The sequence below is a fragment of the Gavia stellata genome, chromosome 2 (assembly GCF_030936135.1).
Source record: "Gavia stellata isolate bGavSte3 chromosome 2, bGavSte3.hap2, whole genome shotgun sequence".
Lineage (NCBI taxonomy): Eukaryota > Metazoa > Chordata > Aves > Gaviiformes > Gaviidae > Gavia > Gavia stellata.
This window is the reverse complement of record NC_082595.1, coordinates 109,172,717-109,193,124: the sequence shown is the minus strand read 5'-3', so window position 1 is coordinate 109,193,124 and position 20,408 is coordinate 109,172,717. Positions and strand designations below refer to the sequence as shown.

Genomic DNA, 20,408 nt, shown 5'->3' with positions numbered 1-20,408 from the left:
CTGCATGGAGAACTACGCATCACCAAAAACGATGCACCAAAAGGGAGGTTGGGATGCGAATCTCAGGAATCCACAGTGATGACTGTCAGTAGCTAAAATCTGTTTTAATGTCAGTGGTGTGTAGGCTGCTTTGGATTATTTTTTTTCTCTCCTGTCTTTGCAGCGTCTTTGGCCATTCTTTGTGGCCTGACACATTCTTCTGTTGACTGCCGAGAAGACAGAGCCACCTTCATTGAATGTGATGTCCAAGTCACGGTGGGTTCCTATCACCAGAGAGAATCTGTGTCTTACCTATATGTCTGTGAGGACAGCCCACCTCAGTGGCACCGGAGAGACATCAACCCACCCCAGAGGCATTTTGCTGGACTCTTTGCCAGGTTAGTGCTGTATCTCTTCAACAGCTGTGTGAGCGCATTCACGAGCAACATCCCCCAGAAGGTATTCTGCCTTTTGCGGAGTTGGCCTCTGCCAAATGATGGACTGAAGGAGCAAATTTCTAATTCTGAGGTTGATGCCAACAGAGCAATTTAGCCTTGAGACCACTAGAGAGCTCCGCTGCGTTGTGAAATTCATTCCTTGTGTCTATCAAAGCATCTCTAGTCCCCCCTCCTTCCCTCCCATCTTTTTAAAGTGTTTGAGAGACATCAGAAAATCCATCTCGTAAACAGCCTGCTTTGTTCCTTCTTAGGTTTTAATATTTATCTTCTGATCCAAAGCAACATCTGGTGGATGCCAATGGGGAAAAAGATTAGGCATTATGAAAAGCAGAAATCTTTTTTTTTCTTTTCTTTTTTTTTCCCCTTTCCTCTCTCAAAGCAGTTTCATGAGTAAAAAGTTGCAGAGAAAATTCAGCAGGCTGTGCAATATTTACTCAGCAAGGGTGCTCAGGCACTTACTCAAGGGTCAGGCTTTGCAAATCCAAGGCCAAGTTGCCCAGAAGTATAAATTGGTACCGGTGCCTTTGCGGAACTGTGGGGGTTTACGCCTGCAGAGCACTCACTTCTAAGAGTAAGAGGGAGGCCTGAATTAAGAGATAAACAGATGAACAAAACTTTCCAAAAGACACTAAATAAATAGAGAATTAGAATATCACTGTAGTGCATTGCCCATGACTTGCTGTACATGGTGAACCTATTCTTGGCTGGTGCATGATGCTACAGTCCGGGTATTTCAATGGAGTTGCAGAGATTTGGTCCTCATTCTTACCTGGTCCTCATGTCACAGCTGCTGTTGTGACTCACCAGAGGGAGTTCCGGATGCCCTGCGATGCGGGAAGAAAACCAGCTGGCATTTACTGAACAAAGACAGCAAGACATGAGTTGCACAATTTTATCTTTTTTTAAAAAAAATAAAAAGAAAAGGTTTTTTTTTTAAAAAAAAAGGGTTTACACAGTTACAGCATTTGCTTGTCAGTATGTCATTTCCTCCCCACCAGCTTTTGAGCTCTGATTAGTTTGACTTGGGTTTCATAAGCGATGGACGTCTTAAGAGTTATGAAATTCTTGTCAGTTTTGAGAAAATTTGTGTTAGGCAGAAAGAAATTATTTTTCTGTTGAGGGGAGAGGAGGGCAGAATTCTGCCCTAATCTGTTGTTTGTCAGCAAACTGCAGGCCAGACAGCAGAGACGTACACATGGCCAGCTGATGCATCCAAGGTCCCATTGCACATTGGTAATGTCCTGTAACATCTTAGGAATGGGGAAGACAGTTTTGTTGGGGGAGACAAGAGTAGGGAGACTTAAAGGGGGGGGGGGGGGGGAGAATCCTGAAATTAAACTAATTTCATCAGTTCTATTGCTCCCAGAATGAATTGTTTCAGAACAAGAAACTCCAGGACCCTTGCCTTGTCTAGCTGAGCTTTGCTTTCCTTTTGCTCACATCAGTGTAACCCCAAACCAGGTAACCTACAAACTTGAGAGCAACAGGGCAACCCAACATCTGTCTGGTTTTTTGCTTCTTGCTCCCTGGATATCAAAATCATGCTCAGCTCTTTACTGATAAAAATGCATCTGCAATAAGTCTATTCCTATGATTGTTTTCTTGCTCCTTTTCTGGGTTTGGGCTGCTACAATTGTGCTGCTGTAGCTTCTCCATCCTGGTCTTGGGTGGGCGAGCAGAGGGAGGTCTGCGCCTGTGCTTATCCTGTGGACGGAGAAGTCATGCAGTCTGTTTGCTGACTGCTTCCTTATTGTTTTTCATGGCGTTTTTGTCCAATTTAATTGTGATTGTCCCAGAGGCAGGGTTTATTATTCCTTCAGGGAATCCTGAATCAGGGAGATATCCGAAGCAAATCAATCAACTTTTTCTTACCTACTATTTTTCCATTTTTCCAACTTCTTCAACCTCTTTGGGATTGTCATTAACTTTTCCCCCTATTGTGCTCATGCTTGTCTAGTAGTTAGACGTTAAAACTTAGGTTGCTGAGAAATTTTCCAGAGTACTGATGTTTTTTCTGGTGAATCTATTTCTAAACTGGGTCTTGCGGAAGGGGAGCAGGGGTAAAGAAGATTTTTTGATTTCAAGTGAGTTTTCTGATCTGAAAAATCTGGGAAGAAGTAGAGGAAAAGAGAGTTTAAAGTAATCCAAATTACCTATTTCAGAGCTTTTGAAAACATTTTTTCAAATTCCAGTTCAGAGAAATGTTTAATTTCAAAATATTAATGGAACTTGTAGCAAAGTGTTAGAAAATTAAAATGTTCAAACTAGAAAAGAACTATTTTGCAAATTCCTGAAATAGTACACATTGATTGCTGTGATTAATAATAGTGATGAATAATAACAATAATAAAAAATAAATGGATTTGAGTTCTGTGAAAATGTTCAAGACTTAAGACATTCGTTCCAGGATGGGGACAAAACTATGAAATCATTCCTGGCTTAACTGCATGTTAAAACTCCCCAGTTTTTTCTTACTAGTTTTACAGTGGTTTGAATAAAGTTTCTCCTAATCTAGTCTGTACTATGGCCTATGCTTTATGAACACATAACGGCAAACATGTATTCCTTAGAAGAGGTGAAGTCTTGTCATTAACAACGCTGGTACAAAGATACATCCCTGAATTCCCTTTAACAAGTCAGCCCTCCTTTTCTTGCATTTCCTTTAAATGCTGCAATTTGTTAACAGTTTTCCAGCATTGAGGTTTCGGGATGCGATTGCTAGAGGACAGGGAGGAATTGGCTCTTTGCCTACAAGCAAAGCTTGTTAACTTTTTGTAAAAAGATGTGGACAACCACTCTGAAGTCCTTGTGTTGGCTTCAGCACCTGGCAAATTTGGCCCATGCCCTGCATCTAGCCAACAACAATCCCGTTCTGCCTTTAAAACAATTGGTTATTTAAGATGCAGCTTTTTCTTGTAGCATTAAAAAGAAGTACTATGCAGTCTTGAAAGGTAGCCCAGTTCATTGAATTATTGTACAGGACAAGAGCAGTTCTCAAAGTGTTGCTATCAAAAGGGAGCGTAGTTCCCTACGGCTGGCTTTTGATTATTGATACAGCAGAGGGAAAGGTTCATTTAAATATAGAAATAAAAATTCACTGTTAAAAAGGTTCAGCTACTTGCAGAAGGCTTTTTTTTTTTGTAGTTTCTAATGTGGCTGCTTCCTTTAACACCATAACCCTGAAAAAGGGCAACAAAACAAATACCCCCTAAATGCACTGTCAGAGCAGCTCTTTGTTTGTACAGTGAGCTGCCACATCCAGCATGGTTTGCAACTTCAGGTTCATCAAATCATCTTGATCGTCACCCTCCTGACAAAGCTCTGAGTGTTGGCTTTCCAGTTGGGTTGGTTTTGGTTGGAAGCTCCCAACTTTGGCACGTTAGAAAATCCTGTTAGATGGGGCTTTCAGGAACCTGAAGACCTCTGAAAATCCTGGTCCTACCTATCTGACCCTCTATTTTGTGAACTCTGTCCCTTCGTAGCTATTCAGAACAGTGGTATAATTTCTGAGCTCTGTTGTTGTTGCTCTAACTTATCTCCTTTCTCTTCTCCTTCCTAAAGTTGCGGATGGGTATTTGATGGTGGGGTAGGGAGAGGAGGAAGAAGGAGCAGCGGCTGGGGAAGGAATGAAAAGTGACATTGGATTATCCTGGCCTGATCCAAAGCCTGTAGAAGTAAACTGGGATGTTTTTCCCCTCGTTTTGAGGGATGTTGGATCCTATAGCTCCCTGTAACAAAATGCTACCAAAGTCAGCAGCTGTCAGCAGCAAGACCGAGGAAAAAAATGTTTCTTCCCCACCACCTTTTCTATTACTTCTTCCCCCTATGCAAGGGGAGGCTTTAGAGCAAATGTCTGTTAGTGTAACTGGCACATATATCGAATCTGCTTAGTCTGGGCTGTTAAGTAAGTTTAATTAATTTACTAAGTTAATGTTCCAATGCTAGCAACAAAGCATCATTGCAATCAGCTGGGTAGCAGGAATTGGAACCCCTAAATGAGCTCATTTTTTCACAGTTGGAATTAGGGACCAGTTAGCCAGTTGTGTGGTTTTTCCAATTTCTCCACTTGCCCTAGGGGAGTTGCAAGTTATTCATTCCCTATTGCTAAGTGTGAGTAAGATGGGGAGGGGGGAGACACGAACAAACCCTACTCCATGTAGCAGTCCATCTTTGATCCTAACACTGCTGATTTCCTAGCTGTTGTCTGCACTTATCTTCCTGCCTTGGTCCTAGAATGGCGTTTGCTACTATTTGTAATGGTTTGGGGAAGCAGAAAGGCATCACTGAGAGATATTTACTGCATGTATTTTCATCCTGAGTGTGTGCAGATAAAGGGGGGAAAAACAAATAAACAATAAAAGAATGGAAACAAAATTACAGAAATTTGCAAAGTTTGACAAATGGTGGCCAGGAGTTGCCACAAGCTAATGGCTTGCAATGATTAATAAGAGTAAAAATAATTGCATTTCATTAAGATTGATGACACCCCATTTAACCTCCCTTCTCGTTTCAGCCCTAAAGTGGAAAGAGATGAAGTTCTCATCTATAATAGCTCCTGTAACATTACCATGGAAACTGAGGCAGAGATGGAGTGTGAGGGAGCTAATCAGCCAATTACCGCCAAGATTACTGAGATATGGAAAAACTGGGGCCAGAACACTCAGGTATAATCAAATCTTTTTTACAGACTGATTCAAACAGCTTAAAATTAAATTTGTAATATTGTGTACATTTAAAGGGGGCAAAAAAAAAAAACAATTTAGGCTGAGCAGCAGCAATATATAATATTAAATGCTTTCCAACTTTGAATAGCAGTTCTAACGCAGTGCATCTGAATTAATGGTTAACTACGGTTAATCATGTATTTTATGAGACATAAATGAGCTTTACCTTATTTTCTGGGCAATGTATATCTTTTTTAACACTCTCCTTTCTTATACAAAGGCCCATTCTGTTCTAAAAAGTGTTATTTTCTGTTACTTGAGCAGAAATCTTAGCCATGAGATAGAGTTTCAGCACTCTGGCAGAGACTTAGCAGTCACCATTTGTGCAGCTCTGATTGTTTTTGGTTTTTGCTCCTCTTCAGTATGTGAAGTAAAACGGGACAGTCTTCCCAGTGCTATGTGTGGGTATAGCAAGAAGACAGACATCCACAAAGTGTTCGTTACAAAAACTGTGACTCTGAACTAGCAACATTTTAAGGCTCTATATCTAAAAATACTCATTGCAAACCTAAACCATCCTTTTAGAGTCCTCAGGGTGTTGCAGAGTTTTTGGGGGCGTTGAGCTGAAATACTGGGTTGTGCCACCCGTGAGAAGGAATTCAGAGGGGCTGGATATTTGGTGAAGGTCAAATAACCCTTGTCACCATCCTTTCCTAACTGAGCAGCTCCTGAGAAGTGGTGGATACCTACCACATACAGGGCAGTGCAGATGGGAAGAGTTACACACCTGACTTACCAGAATAAATGCTGGTTTTTATTTAAACCAAATTATCATACAGTCATCTTAGTATGGTTGAGACCTAGGAAACTGAAGTTTGCCTCAGGACTGGTATTAAAGCTACCGCGGTAATTTTTAACTCTATCAGCAATGAAATTTCCACCATCCCACCCCAGAAGTAGCTGCAGTGTCCTGGCAGAGTAATTTTGGTGTGTTTCTAGCATCAGATTCTAGATCTTTTACTAAGCCTCTGAATATTTGCCCTGCAAATCTACTTTAGGTGTACGTTACTATTGCAGCTGAGTATCCTAAAATACAATTGCGTTCTTTCATTCTGTTGTTTTAAGTCTGTCCTTGGTCTGTAAAGGAATGTCACATGTAGGCTTGTACCTGTTAGTGTTCATTTGCTAGTCAGCCTTGCTAGTTATGCCACCAGAAACATGCCCAGCTAAGGAGAAAACCAAGCAAAAAAAAATTGCTAGTTGGCAAGCACAGGAGGCCAGCAAAGGGAAGTGCTCAGGCAGGTATCGGATCAAATGGTAACTACTACTTTTATTCATATTTTCCTTCCTGAATGTGGTAAGGGCATCTCTACAGCCCTAAAGCCTGGGCTGCGGCATAGAGGAGCTATTACCTACTGTTGGCTGTGATCTGAACAGCTCAGCTGTGTCATGGGTCCTGTAGTCTCAGTAACGAGATGATGACAAGTTGTCTTTTGACTCAGGTGGGAGCAAGAATTCTAAGAAGTAGTGAGGTTTGTACCTGCTACGGTTTTTCTGCTCAGAGTGGGGAAAATTGAGGAAGTCCTAAGTGTCCTGAATGAACAAATTCATTCAGGGAGAGCAGGACAAAACCAGCAGTGCTTTTAGATCTGGGATTTGCTGCTGCTTAATGAACCCAGCGGGCATTTGGAATCATTTTATCCCTCTTCCCAAAACTGGCCTGGGTGAGCAGAGGTGGATGGGTGGGGAGTTCAGATAAATGGTTTCAATTTTGGTCCCTTTCTAGCTGACAGCATCCCGTTAAGATTTACGACCTGGTGCAGCATATGCATGCTTCACTGTAGAGGTTTAAATCATGTCATGTGAACTGGCCTTACCTTTCCAGTGGAAATAATGGTCCCCAGGTTCAGCACCAAGCAGTGAAATGCATTAATAGCACCACGTGCCTTAGGATAATGGTGCTATTAGCAGGCAGCACAACTCTGTGTACAAGTAATGGGACTGCATCTCTTTATAATAACATCTGGCACTTCTATTGCACTCTCATGCAAGGATCTCAAAGCACTTCATAAAAAATGGGCCTGATCCGTAGCTGTTCTCAGCAGAGCTACACTGCTCAGTGTTTTGTTTTCTGCTTACTCTTCTGCCAGCTGAACGATGCCTGGGCAGGCTGATAACTCAGCAGTGTCTTAGCACAGCTGGGCTTTGTGGGAGCATCAGGGCAGAGATGATTAGATGATGATGGAGCAGGATTAGCTCCAGGAAGGCACTGGAAGTAAAAAGAGGCATTGCAGAAAGGCTGACAGAGGCTTGTATTGTCAAGAGCATGGAATGAATGGGCATTGGCAAGAAGAGAGAACAACCTTGGGTCAGAGTAGAAAATAAAAAAAAAACTTAAATGGTTGGTTCTAGGAACTTGAGTCTAAGGGATACAAGCTTTAGGGTGAAGTCATTCTTTTTTTCAGTCTTTATAAGACATATAATGTTTTGGAACTGTTTGTAATTCTTAAAATAATAAGGAAGAGATTAATGTGATTAGTTGGGATTTTGTAGGTTGGAAACGAGGCGAATATAGACTGTGAATGTGACAAGGTTTTGCAGCACTCTTGTGGTGGGAGAACACTGGGCAGAAGGCTCCAGAGATGCCTGGGAAGGAGCGTGGTGGGTGTATGGATGTCGTGGTTTAAGCCCAGCTGGCAACTAAGCACCACACAGCCGCTCGCTCACTCCCCCCGAGGTGGGATGGGGGAGAGAATCGGAAGGGTGAAAGTGAGAAAAGTCATGGGTTGAGATAAAGACAGTTTAATAGGTGAAGCAAAAGCCACGCAAGGAAGCAAAGCAAAACAAGGAATTCATTCGCCACTTCCCATCGGCAGGCAGGTGTTCAGCCACCTCCAGGAAAGCAGGGCTCCATCATGCGTAATGGTTACTTGGGAAGACAAACACCATCACTCCAGATGTCCCTCCCTTCCTTCTTCTTCCCCAGCTTTATATGCTGAGCGTGACGTCATATGGTATGGAATATCCCTTTGGTCAGTTGTGGTCAGCTGTCCCAGCTGTGTCCCCTCCCAACTTCTCGTGCACCCCCAGCCTACTCACCAGTGGGGTGGGGTGAGGAGCAGAAAAGGCCTTGACTCTGTGTGAGCCCTGCTCAGCAGTAACTAAAATATACCTGTGCTATCAACACTGTTTTCAGCACAAATCCAAAACATAGCCCCATACTAGCTGCTATGAAGAAAATTAACTCTATCCCAGCCAAAACCAGCACAATGGGAGACACTGGGTGACACGATAACCCTGGTAGCAGGAAACTGAACTCCAGTGAGATGGTGATTTCTTCCACTTCTGTGTTTCGGTGATGCTTTTAGCAGCTCTGTTACCAATAGCTCACAGACACAACCTAGTGACAGTGAAGAGGAATCCATGCATAAAGATCCTGGTGTACAGTGACAGAGGCAAGTCCATCAGCCTGATCTGCCTTCTTTGACCAGCAAGAGCCTTGCACTGGAAATAGTCCATTTTTCTCTTGCCTGACTGTGCAGAACAGTATCCAGACAGTGAATTCACCCTGGATCCTTGAGTCAGCTTTACCAAAAAATTGCATTAAATGGCTATTGTAACTCATCCAGGAATCAGACCTTAGGAATGCTAGTTGGGATTTAAATAATGTTGCCAGACCCAATTTTTCTGGTCACATCCAGAACATATCATATACATTACCATGGTTTTCCCTCACTGCCTGTTTGAATTGCAAGTGCATGTGTAAGCCAAGGACACCAAAATTATCTGAAGAGATTAGCAAACAACACAAATGCTCCTTTTCAATAAGTTAATGAGGTGGTTGTTCTTTGAACTTAGTTTATTGTCTTAGATATACAGGAACTCCAAGTACTACAAGGTCATTGTACCTAGACACAAACTCCTCACAAGTGCATTTTCCCCCCATTTCTTTAACTCCTTTTTTCCCCCCTGATAAATACATATAAAGATCTAGTTTAATGAAAATTAAGAGCTTAACTCTAGATACCTTAATTTTTGGATGATCTGCATGTGATGGCTAAGCTTAATTCTGCAGGGAAGAGAGCTCTTCCACCTCTGATTTCAGCATAACTTTGTTTGAAAATTGGGCTGTAGCTATCATCAAAAATTAGAAGGTTATTTTTTGAAAATGCTGACTGTCCTATTCATCTTGTGCGTGCTGCTCCCTTGAGTCAGCCACTTGAATTTGCTCTTCAGGTTGAACCCTTTTTGGGCAGGACCCTCAGCCAGCAAAACCAGCTGTGTTTTCTGGAAGGTGACACAATATCCATCAATAAGTTTTGTCCTTTCAAATCTGGTCTCCGAGCTGTTGCTTGCGTGGTTAGTCTGAACTGGGCTCAGCTCTGAATATAGAGGACCCCCAAAATTTTTGGGAGTTTCAAGTTGCTGGCTGGAGATCGGTGAGTTGCATGGCAGACTTCATGAAATTTGAATTCACCATCTTGGCCTTTTCCTGGGGTCTGGTCTATGCCCGGTCATCACCCAGAGAATAGCTTTTATGGACTTCTTTAGAAACTGATTTAGGCCCTTGCCTCACTTTGTGTTTGAAGGACTTGCCCCTGTATGACTTAATTAGGTCCGTATGCCTTAATTAAGTCACGTGAAGTAAGCAGCAGGCCTCTGCCCCACTGTCGCATTCAGTATCATTAGTGTTTGTAACTTGCTCCATTATTATCCAAGGAAGAGTTGCAGAACTATTTTTATATTGGTATATAATGCAATTTAGCCTACTGAAAGGGGGGGGGGGGGAAGGAAAAAAATCTAGCACTGATTGTGTATCCCACAGGACTTAATTAGCTCACAGTTTCATGATACACTGGATATGGGAAGATATGAATTAAATAATAAAAGGGAAAAGAAAAGTTCTAATGCTCACTCAGTACCTGTCCACTTCCACCTTGGCTGCATAATGAGATGTCAGCTGCCGTGACACTGATGAGACATGCAAAACACGCTGATAACACACATAAAGGATGCTCATGGGAAGGTTTGACCAGGCTCGGATGTCTCCGAACCCATTATGCTTAGTGAGCCTTCAGATTATTATTCCGGATCACTGGACCAGACCTAATCATCATGCAAGCGTGCTGTTTGAGCAGTGTTTCCCTGCTCCGGCTCCCCCCGCTCCTCTGGCCCAGATGGGTGATATAATGTTCGTCGGAGGGCAGATGCCACGTATATTAAGTCAGTCGTAGGGAAGCTGAACTGGTATACTAGTGAATTCTCTACAACCCAACCCTCGAGGGGTCTCTATTAAGAAATAGTAGGCTAATAAAAAATAACTTGCTAGATAAAAATGCCATCCTGGATTATGGCTCTGCCTGGGTATGCCGTGCTGCCTTTAGTTTGTTTTTAAATAGGGCATTAAGGGAAGGTCTTGAGATTTAAGAAGTAGCTTAGAGTATTGAGGATCTGTGAATTCTTAGCGTGGTGATTGATGCCGGGATAACTGCTTTGTTCGCTTCTCAGCAAAAAAAGGAAAGGAAAAACCCCACAAAGGCAGTCTGTGAGATAGGCGCAGTCACCTAAGAGACCCTCGCTGTTCAGCTTCCACTTAATGTAATCAGGGCTAGCTCTCCAAATCCCTTGGATTCCTCTGCAGATCTTAGAATCACTCCTTTCCTTCTTTTTTTGCCCTTATTTTCCCCATTTACCGTCTCTCCAGATGCCACAGTATTTGGAGGTGAGGAAGGAGATAAGATGGAGATACTTGGTACTTTATAAAGGTGGTAAATCCTAGGCAGCTTTCTGGGGAGCAGAAAAGGCTTTCTGGAAGCACAGAGCACTCTGGATGTAAAGAGCTGTTACTTTATTTTTCACAGCAACACTGATGCCAAATCTCTTGACCATATTGTCCGTCTGCGAGGGTTACAAGTGGCGGGAGGTGACTCCCCCTTGCAGGGCTGGCAGGCTGTTTGTGCTCCGCGTGGTAGATGTGCGATGCTCTTCCACGCTCATTTTAGTGCCATCCTCACGTTGCGTGGACATTTGATGGGTGTGTTTTTGAGGGTGAAGGACTCGTAGTTGGTTGTCTCTGCTTGTAGACATGTGCGGGCTTCCAGTTTGTGGTCAGATATGTTTGTAAGTATCGTCTGTTAAAAAAAAAAATTAAAAAATCCAGTAACTTCAGTAAAGCACCAGTGCCGAAGGGTGAAGGTGGGGTATTGTCTGGCAAGCTTTTTTCCCTTTACCTTCTGAGATTGGTACAGCCTTGGCATACTCTCCTTCCTACACTCTGTCCCTTTGGTGTCCTTTGGCTACCCACCTCCACCTGCCCTCCTTCTCCTATACTGTCCTTTCTTTCCTGGAGCACCAAACAGTGCCAGAAAGAGCAAACAATCCTCTGGCTGCCTTCTCCAGCGCTCCCTTTTGCTGTAATGTCTGCAAGTAAAACCACTATGACGATTTGAGACTGGTTAAGCAGGGTATGGATGAAACGTGTTGCCTGAAAGGATGGATGCACCCCGGTCTGAGCGGGAGCCCGCGAATGAGCCCTGGCACCATGTTCTAGTAGAGATGGGGCCATCAGGTTTGTGTTTCCTCGCTGTTGGTGGAGGGGAAGGATTGCCACCTGCCTTGCCTCAGACTGGATATTAGGAACAATTTCTTTACTGAGAGAGCGGTGACACACTGGAATAAGCTGCCCAGGGAAGTGGTGGAGTCACCATCCCTGGAGGTGTTCAAGGAACGTGTGGACGAGGCATTGTGGGACATGGTTTAGTGGGCATGGTGGTGTTGGTTGATGGTTGGACTTGGTGATCTTACTGGTCTTTTCCAACCTTAGTGATTCTGTGATTCTGACGGATGCTAAAGGGCACTTCAGAGCAGCGTTTCCTCCTCACCCTCCTTACCTTGGTGCAGAAAAGTTTACAGGGGAAGCGACAGAGCAGATTCCAGATTGATATATAGTTTGTTTGTAGGGGTTAATAAAACAGCTCCCCTCTTCTCAACTCGAGGGAGAATTATAATAAAACATGATATTTCATTCCTGTGTATCCCTTTAGATACTGTAAAACCCTAGATCCCTTTATTTGGCCAGAGTGATCACATCTCGCAGAGACCAGAGAACAATTTGCTTTGACTACAGATTATTAGGGACCATCCTGATAGCACCTGACATTACAGCGTCTTGGGCTTCGGGAAGGGCTGCTGGGTGCTTTGGCAGTGCAAATAGCCAAAAACAACCATGTCACACAAGACAGGATGTAGGACTAGATGAAACTCTTCTAAAATATTGGGTGTGTATTTTTCATAAATACGCACTTTTAGCAGCCCAGCAAGCCCACCCTTGCATCTCCATGTTCCACAGAGTTATTTTCAGAAGGGGGTGGGGAACGCAGCGAAACCCACCAAGATTTGCAATCCTCACAGAAAGGAAGTGGAGGAGGCCATAATAATCTAATAAAAATAAAAGCACAAGGCCAGTCTTGGGGTGCGGATGTTATTAGAGCAGAGAGAGGTACCATCTGCAAGGTTGTTAAGATGTAGAGAACCAAGATGGCCTCCACAGTAACCACAGGCAATGTGAAGAGATAAATGGTTGACCCGAGCCCGTGTCAGGCTAGGATTGATGCCACTATCAGCCCTAGTGCCTTTGCAATGATTTTTTAAAAAATCTCTGATAGAGTGTGTTATCTAGTTACTGGCACTAGGGCAATGGCCTGGAGGCAGCGAGGAGGAGGGGGGAGGAAGAAGGAGAGGAGGAGAGAGAGAAAGAAAAAAAGGTCATTCCAGGAGGACAATCTCTGTTGGACTAAATGAGAAAATAAGGGCCTTGCTCTGAAAGGGGGAGGTAAATAAATAAATAATAAAAAAAAGTGGCTGCTAGGTGTGTGAGAAAAGGATAAGCAAAATTGCTTCTCTTTCTTTCTGTTTTTCTTTTTTTCTCTTTCTTTTTTTTTTTTGTTTTTAATGGGATCGGCCTTGGGCTGCAATGGGAAATTTAGGAGATGTGCTTGTGGTGTGTTTTTTTTTCCTTTTACTTTAACTTTTTGCTTCCTGATTTGAGGTTTAACTCTTTCCTCTCCTGTTGTCAGATCAAAAATGAAGGACTGAACTGTAGCCTTTTTTTTTCCCCCCATTTTGAACAGCCTCTTGTTCGTTTTTTTTTTTTTTTTCAATCCCACCATCTTCCTAGTGTCTCTGAGGAGATTGCTTCCTAAATTGTACATACCTTTGCAGGGAGCATTCCTCTCCCCATCACGCTGGTGCACTGGAAGCCCGTTGGAAATTACCCCCAGGATGAGGTGCCATTACCCTCGGGATGGGATGCCAGTCCCCTGTAACCACAACACATCAAAGCCTTTCCACTCACATTTAAACACACCCATGTGAAATCAGAACTGAGCATGGCTCAGTTTAATAAGAACCGTTTTCCTTCTCCCCCTCCATTTATTCCTGCTCCCCACCCTTAAGAGAAACACAGATTCAGAGTGAAAAGTGTCATTTCGGAGGCATTCCTCCAGGGAACAGAAAGCAAATCTTTCCCTGTCCGCACAAAGGGAAGGCTCAAATTAAGGTCAGGAGGGTGCGGGGAAAACTTCCTGAGGGACTGTGGGCACATTTTCTCTTCGCTTGCTCCCAGGCTCTTGCACAGAGTCTTGCTGCCACTTTCCTGTTCAATTATGACAGATACTCTAATTGACCTCTTCGGCATTTAGGCGGTTTTGGAGGGGAAAGGATTGACCGCGGTTGAAGGCATGCCTCTGGTTCTCTGTCTGTGGGATTTGGGGGAAGCGGCTGGGGATGTCTGATGCCTGGGTCCGTGCTGGGGTGCATGGCCTTAGGCTCTGGCTGAAGTCAGAGGGAGGTCTTCTCCAACTCCCCATCTTGAATTCAGTTGGAAAAGGGCTGAGCTCCCTGGAGACACGCATAGCCCAGACTTGTTCTTCTGCATTGGGGCATGGCTTAACCTATATAAAGGTCTTACTCCTCCTCAGGTGTGATGTGGGCTGAAGATGCTTTCAGACACTTGTATCACTAACATAGGACTCTGTCACCATCTGAGTTCATGTCCTCTCCTCAATCCCAGACAGAGCAATACTGTGGACTTGATGCCCCACATAGGAGTTTTCTGTGTAGCAGAGGCATTGGCTGACCTACAACCACTTCCCAAATGTTTCTGGGGCCTGGTTCGGCACACAAGGGCCAGACATGTGGTCACTTGTTCTGAAAGCTGGAAGATTTTAGTAGCATGGAAATGGCCAGAGTGGGACCACTGGAGGGGCCTTGGACGTGGTTGGATCACGGATGGAGGTGCTGTCTCCATGCTATTCACGCAACACCAAAAGCATGTGGCCAAGACTGAGAATTGGGTTTGATCAAGGTGTTGGAGACAGCCCCTGGTCTGAAGCACTGAAATGCCAGATCTGGGGGGTGGAGCGTGTTTCCCTTTAGACTGGAGCAATAATCAGATATTTTATTTTATTTCAATGTTTTCTTGGGTTTCATTTTAGGGACCTAAATCCACACTAAGGCCCTGATTGACGTGTGAATGCCCAGGTCTGAACAAATTTTAAACCTTCCCCTCGATGACCTTGTTCCCTCAACCACATCAAAACTAATTGGATTTGATCTTGCAAAACACTGAACCTACATGTGAGTGTTGGTATGTGTCCGGTGCCGTGGTGGCTCCATGTTCCTGCAAGTCACTCTTAATTCTTGGCGGTTTATCCACAGATATTTAAGCAGGAGAAAAACTTGCTGCATGTGTACAAAGCCGCTGAGTTCTCAGAGACATTTACTCATTTGGCTAAGCACTGGCAGGATATGGGCCAGTAACTCAGGTGGGCTGGTTATCATTAGCCATGGGTTGCAGAGGAGCAGGATATCTTTCTCTTTCTGTCTCTACAATGTTTCTGCTAGGCTATACCTGAACCCAGTGTAATGCCTCTGTCATTTATGGCATTTGGTGTGAGGTGGGTGCTGAATTAACACCACTTCTATAGGGATGTAGCTCTAAAGAGCTGAGTTTGGTACCCAGCCTGGCCTCGGGCCACGAGTGCAGGATCAGGCTTCCCATGCAATCCACAAGAAGTGAGAAGCAGCCCCGGATAGAGTCTGTGCGTGGGGGACACAGTTGGGTTTTGCTTCATTTAGGGAAAAAAAAGTGGGTAAATCCTGAGGAAACCAAAAACCTGAGAAGTTAGGTCTTGTAGTAAGCTACTAGTAGAGATGGAAAGATAATCATCCTGTATTGTGATTTCTTCTGTGTACAGACATTAGAGTAAGGAGTAGAGTAAGGGTGAGTAGTATTTGTTGTGTTGTTTTTTTTTTTGAAGTTTAGGTTTTTTACCATTTTTGTTGCTGTTGGTGCTGTCACAAGGTTTTTCATAGACTAACAGTGTGAACTAGGTGTACAGTTAGAGGACAAATGGATTGCTGTACTATTTCAGTTCAGAAAGTGTTTATTTAAAAAATTTAAAAAAATAATTTCTGCAGCAGGAGGAAAAACCAGTGTGTTCAAGCACTGTGCCACAATTAATCTACTAAAGCCTTCGTTCTGTCTTTAAGGAAAGGGTTAATTTTATGTGATTGCCAGTAAAAACAAGCTGTTTTCATGATGAGTCTGTAATAGCCGGGTGATAGACTGACTTAACAACTGCTTGCTAAATGCTGGGTACCTTTCCCTGATTGGCAGCTCTGTAAGTGGAAGCCCCTCATTTCCCATCTGTCCTTGTGAATAGCTGCAGAGCAAAGGACTTCATTATGGGATCGTAAGGCTACCTCGTAAAAACTAGCAAATAATTACGACAGTGATGGGAAGGAGTGGAGGGGACCGAGCGCTCTGTGGTCCCCGTGAAGAAAAGCAGACATCCCAGGGCAGGGAAGCATCAGGTGAAGTGGATGTTAAAAACACTTTCCCGTGAAAGCTGCGTCTTCTCAATAAAGTGTCACTTTAGCCCGTCTACAGCTTTAACAAAATATTCCCAGTTGACTTCATGGGTGGTGCAGGGCTGGGAGCTGTTAGCTCATATTCAGTTAAATTTCAGATGTCAGAGCTCATTAGCAGTGATTTTAGCCAAAGACAGTTTGTGAGGAGCTCAGTAAATTTGACTTCCTCAAATAAAATTGAGGAAAGAGATTGCCGTTTTGCTTATTGATTTATTTTCCTGCTTTCACACGTCTTCTTTGGGTTTGTGATTCTGATCAAGGGTCAGGCTCAGCTTCACCCACTTAGGGATTATGGTTCTCCCTCTTCCACGCACACTCTCTCGCTCTTTCACTCTCTAATTCTCATTTATTTGCCTTTTTTCCTCCTGCCTTAACCTGTGATTGGTGGGTGGAAGATGCAGTTTTTGTTTTCAGTGCTGAGGAGAGCTTTTCCCCGAGCTCACCAGCCAAGTCCATGTGGGCACGCGTAGCAAGGGAGCATGGCTTTAGGTGTTCAGACTGAACTCTGCAAAGCTGGGTAGAGAGGTATGAAACAATTCTGTATTAATTGTCGAGATGACTCAGCCAAGGTCTGTCTGTCTACGTTTTCCTGGGACTTTAGCTCCTCGTTGTCTTGAACCCCTCTGTGACAAACGAATTGGTGCAGAAGAAGTTGTTGGGCAGTTGGTGTTGCTCTGCGGCACCTTTTTGGGAGCCAACCCTACTGGGGTCAGCGCAGGGGTGAGTCAGGGGATGGAGACACTGGAGGTAAAAACGTGGCTTCAAAACTGAGGTGGCCCAGGCAATGCTGCAGAAATTGAGATTTCCCGTGCAGGAAGGACTCTAGTCGCTGGTCACTGGCACGGCCCAAGCCAGTGTTCATTTTTAGCTCTGGGAGAGGTGATCACTGCATTGCCAGGTACCTGAGGGACTTGAAAGCAAGTACCATGGGGTACCAATTTTGGATAAGTTTCTGCAGATGGTGATAGCTAGCAGTGGATAGGTCTTTTCAAGTTTGGACCGAGGCACTTCCATCTCCCATATGTACATCCTCATTTGGTTATGTACCCTAGTACGCTGCCCATCAATCCCCGAAATCAAATCTGCCTTTGGAAAATGCTACTAGGCACCCACCTGCATCCTTAAGCACTTGAATGCATTCATATGTTGGGGTAAGGATGTGCCAGCAAGGGTCCTTGGGAAAGGGACCCTGCCAAATGGTTAACAGGCAAATGTGTGTGTGGGAGGGCAGATAGTGAAAGCCATGGAGTGTACATTATTTCAGGGGATCTGCGTTCCCAACAAAGATGAGCTGTTACAGCCCTACAAGACAGAGGGATGGCTTTATAGCTCAAACAGCAGCAGTTTGTGCTTGCAACTCAAAGGCCTCTCAGTTCAGAGGGCAGCGTGTTGGTCGAGAGGTTCTCTCTCACGCTAGTCTTTCATCCTATTGTCTGATTAAAATGAAGATTGGGCTAAAGTCTCTTGAAATCACAAGAGTGGTTACTGTCCCATAATGTGTGTGATGCTGCTCTTCAGCAGAGGCGTGGTTGTTCATGGCATAGCGGTTCAGTACAAAGTGCACTAAATTAACTTCAGCTGCCTTCTGGCTTATGTTGCGGTGCTGTCTGCACCCCTGTTGAAATTGCCTATTGTGTGCCACTGTGAGCTCAAACTACTGAAAAAATATAATTAAATAGATGGAAGCGCTGTTCCATTGAGAATCAGTTCTAATTTTAACTATAGAAAATAAATGTATTAAAGTGTACATATCTGCTGTAGACGTGTCCTCGTTTGGAAGGCGTCTTGCGTCAGGAACGTTCTCCTATGTTTGTGCAGCTCCTTGCACAGTAGGGTCTGAGTGTTTATCTGGATTTATTGCAATTACATAGACACCCTTGACTGCAGGGAAATAGCACGGGTGTTCCCAGTCTGCTAAATGCCACTTAATGCTCAGATTCCCATTAGGACTTGGCAAATTCAGCTTGAAGTGACAGTGCAAAGGTAGCTTTTACTGAGGCGTGACATCTTCCTAGCCATCATAACCCACTGTTACCCTATGCTTTTGTGACCTTTTCTGTAAGAGTCCCATCTTCACCTTTTTACCTTTCTGGCAGATAAGTGTTTTTGATGATGACAATAAAGATACTGCAAAGCACTTTTATTCTTGGTTGCCCCATCTGGACTGTGCGTTTGATCCGAACGGCCGGCGTTCCAGTCAGATTGCACTATCAGATGGAGCTGGCTCTATTTCCTGCATTATTCTTCCTGGCTGTACCACATTATGCAATTATGTTTGCATTTAAACCTGAGCACTTACCTGTAATGATGCTGTAGTTCAGTACATGATACATTACAGCAGTAGATAACGCATACAGATAGGCTAAGAAAGCATGTTGTTGATGTGCTAAAACTAAACAGGACATTGCATTTGAAAGTGGACTCTGAAAGCTCGCAGATTAGGCTGAGCCGTTTAAAAAGCTCGCATTACTGAAATAACCGCCGTGCAGGGTGAAAGCCTCTCCCTGCTGGGCAGGTACCGGATTGAAAGGGCAGTGCAGGCTTCCCCAGCACTGCCCTTTGGTCTCCATCGTGGAGGTCTGCCACCGGCACTGCTGGTTGCTGCCACCCACTTCTGCAGGAGCAGGGCAGTCTCACTGGCTGCTGGGAGCCCCAAATCCTGCACCCCTATAGCACAACCTAAGTGCGGGGCAGTTATGCAGCTTAGAGAACTGGCTGTGCCTCCGCTGCTGGCCAAGCCCCTTACGCCTGCGTTACACCTGCTCTTATCCCTGCAATGCAGATGCAGCCTTAGGGGACAGATCCTGACCAGCTGGTTTGCATTGCTGGGCTGTTATGAACACACTCCTAGACTGTTTTAGTGAAGTTAGCTGGGTTTTTTAGGTGGTGCTCAGTAGAGAGACAGCAGACCCTGGCTCCCAGTGTTGCGGGTGATGGTTATTATTAAACCACGCCAAGGTAGTTAGTCTCTAACTTCCTTTAGGACTTCATTTCTGACAGATAAAGTGAAGACTTTAATAACTTCCCTACCTCTATGCAGGGTACCACATTGGAGCAAGGGTGCCTATTTCAGAGAGTAAAAACTTTCAACACTGCTGGTCTGTGTCAGATCCTACCCTGGGAGGGAGAAAAGCTGTATAGCTCAAAGAAAATTTCTTTGTGTTCATCCAGGTTCTCCCTCTCACATATGGAACTTACTTTAAAAATACATTTTAAACAGGTGAAAATGATCAGGCAAAAGGTTTTGATGAAGCTGCTGCAGTGATTCAGCAGAAGCCAAACCTGGTGCAGGCAGCCATGAATTTTCCTTGCAGGATAATGAAGCAATACCCTCCTGCCACACAAGGTATCAGCAAGTACATCAGTTTTCCCTTCAACAAAACAGGGATGGCAACCTATAATTTTCCTAGCGGGTTGCTCCTTCCACCATGTTCTGTGGGTCTGTGGATGGAAGGACCCGTGGCTGGGCGAGTGCCATCCTGTTTGTTTGAGAGAGAGGATATACAGGTGATAAGACAACAGTGGCACTTACAAAGCCTCTTACCTCTCAGTTGGGTGGTGCTTAAAATGTTCTCAGTGGTAATAGGTGTTTCAGTGGAGCAATACTGTGATGATAATGAAGTTATTGCACGTCAGCCCCATGCAACGCTACAGGCTTGGGGAAGGGTGGCTGGAAAGCTGCCCCACAGAAAAGGACCTGGGGGTGTTGGTCGACAGCCGGCTGAAGATGAGCCAGCAGTGTGCCCAGGTGGCCAAGAAGGCCAACGCCATCCTGGCCTGTATCAGAAAGAGTGTGGCCAGCAGGAGTAGGGAGGGGATCGTGCCCCTGTACTCGGCGCTGGTGAGGCCGCACCTCGAATGCTGTGTTCAGTGTTGGGCCCCTCACTCCAAGAAGGACATTGAGGTGCTGGAGCGTGTCCAGAGAAGGGCGACGGAGCTGGTGAGGGGTCTGGAGCACAAGTCTGATGAGGAGCGGCTGAGGGAGCTGGGGTTGTTCAGTCTGGAGAAGAGGAGGCTGAGGGGAGACCTTATCGCTCTCTACAACTACCTGAAAGGGGGTTGTGGAGAGGTGGGTGTTGGTCTCTTCTCCCAAGTGACTACCAACAGGACAAGAGGAAATGGCCTCAGGTTGTGCCAGGGGAGGTTTAGACTGCATAATAGGAAAAATGTCTTTACTGAGACAGTGGTGACACACTGGAATAAGCTGCCCAGGGAGGTGGTGGAGTCACCCTCCCTGGAGGTGTTCAAGGAATGTGTGGATGTGGCACTGTGGGACATGGTTTAGTGGGTATGGTGGTGTTGGTTGATGGTTGGACTTGATGATCTTACAGGTAATTTCCAACCGTAGTGATTCTGTGATTCTGTATTTTTCAAG

General features: G+C 44.6%; 1 protein-coding gene across 1 annotated transcript in view; it reads left to right on the top strand.

Annotated features, from left to right (window-relative positions):
* The window catches only part of PKHD1 (PKHD1 ciliary IPT domain containing fibrocystin/polyductin), a 267,464-nt gene that overhangs the window by 57,352 nt on the left and 189,704 nt on the right, over positions 1-20,408 (top strand). The window contains exons 33-34 of the mRNA XM_059831956.1: positions 164-377; positions 4,951-5,101. Of these exons, the coding sequence (XP_059687939.1) occupies positions 164-377; positions 4,951-5,101 (365 nt within the window). The remainder of the gene's footprint in view (positions 1-163; positions 378-4,950; positions 5,102-20,408) is intronic.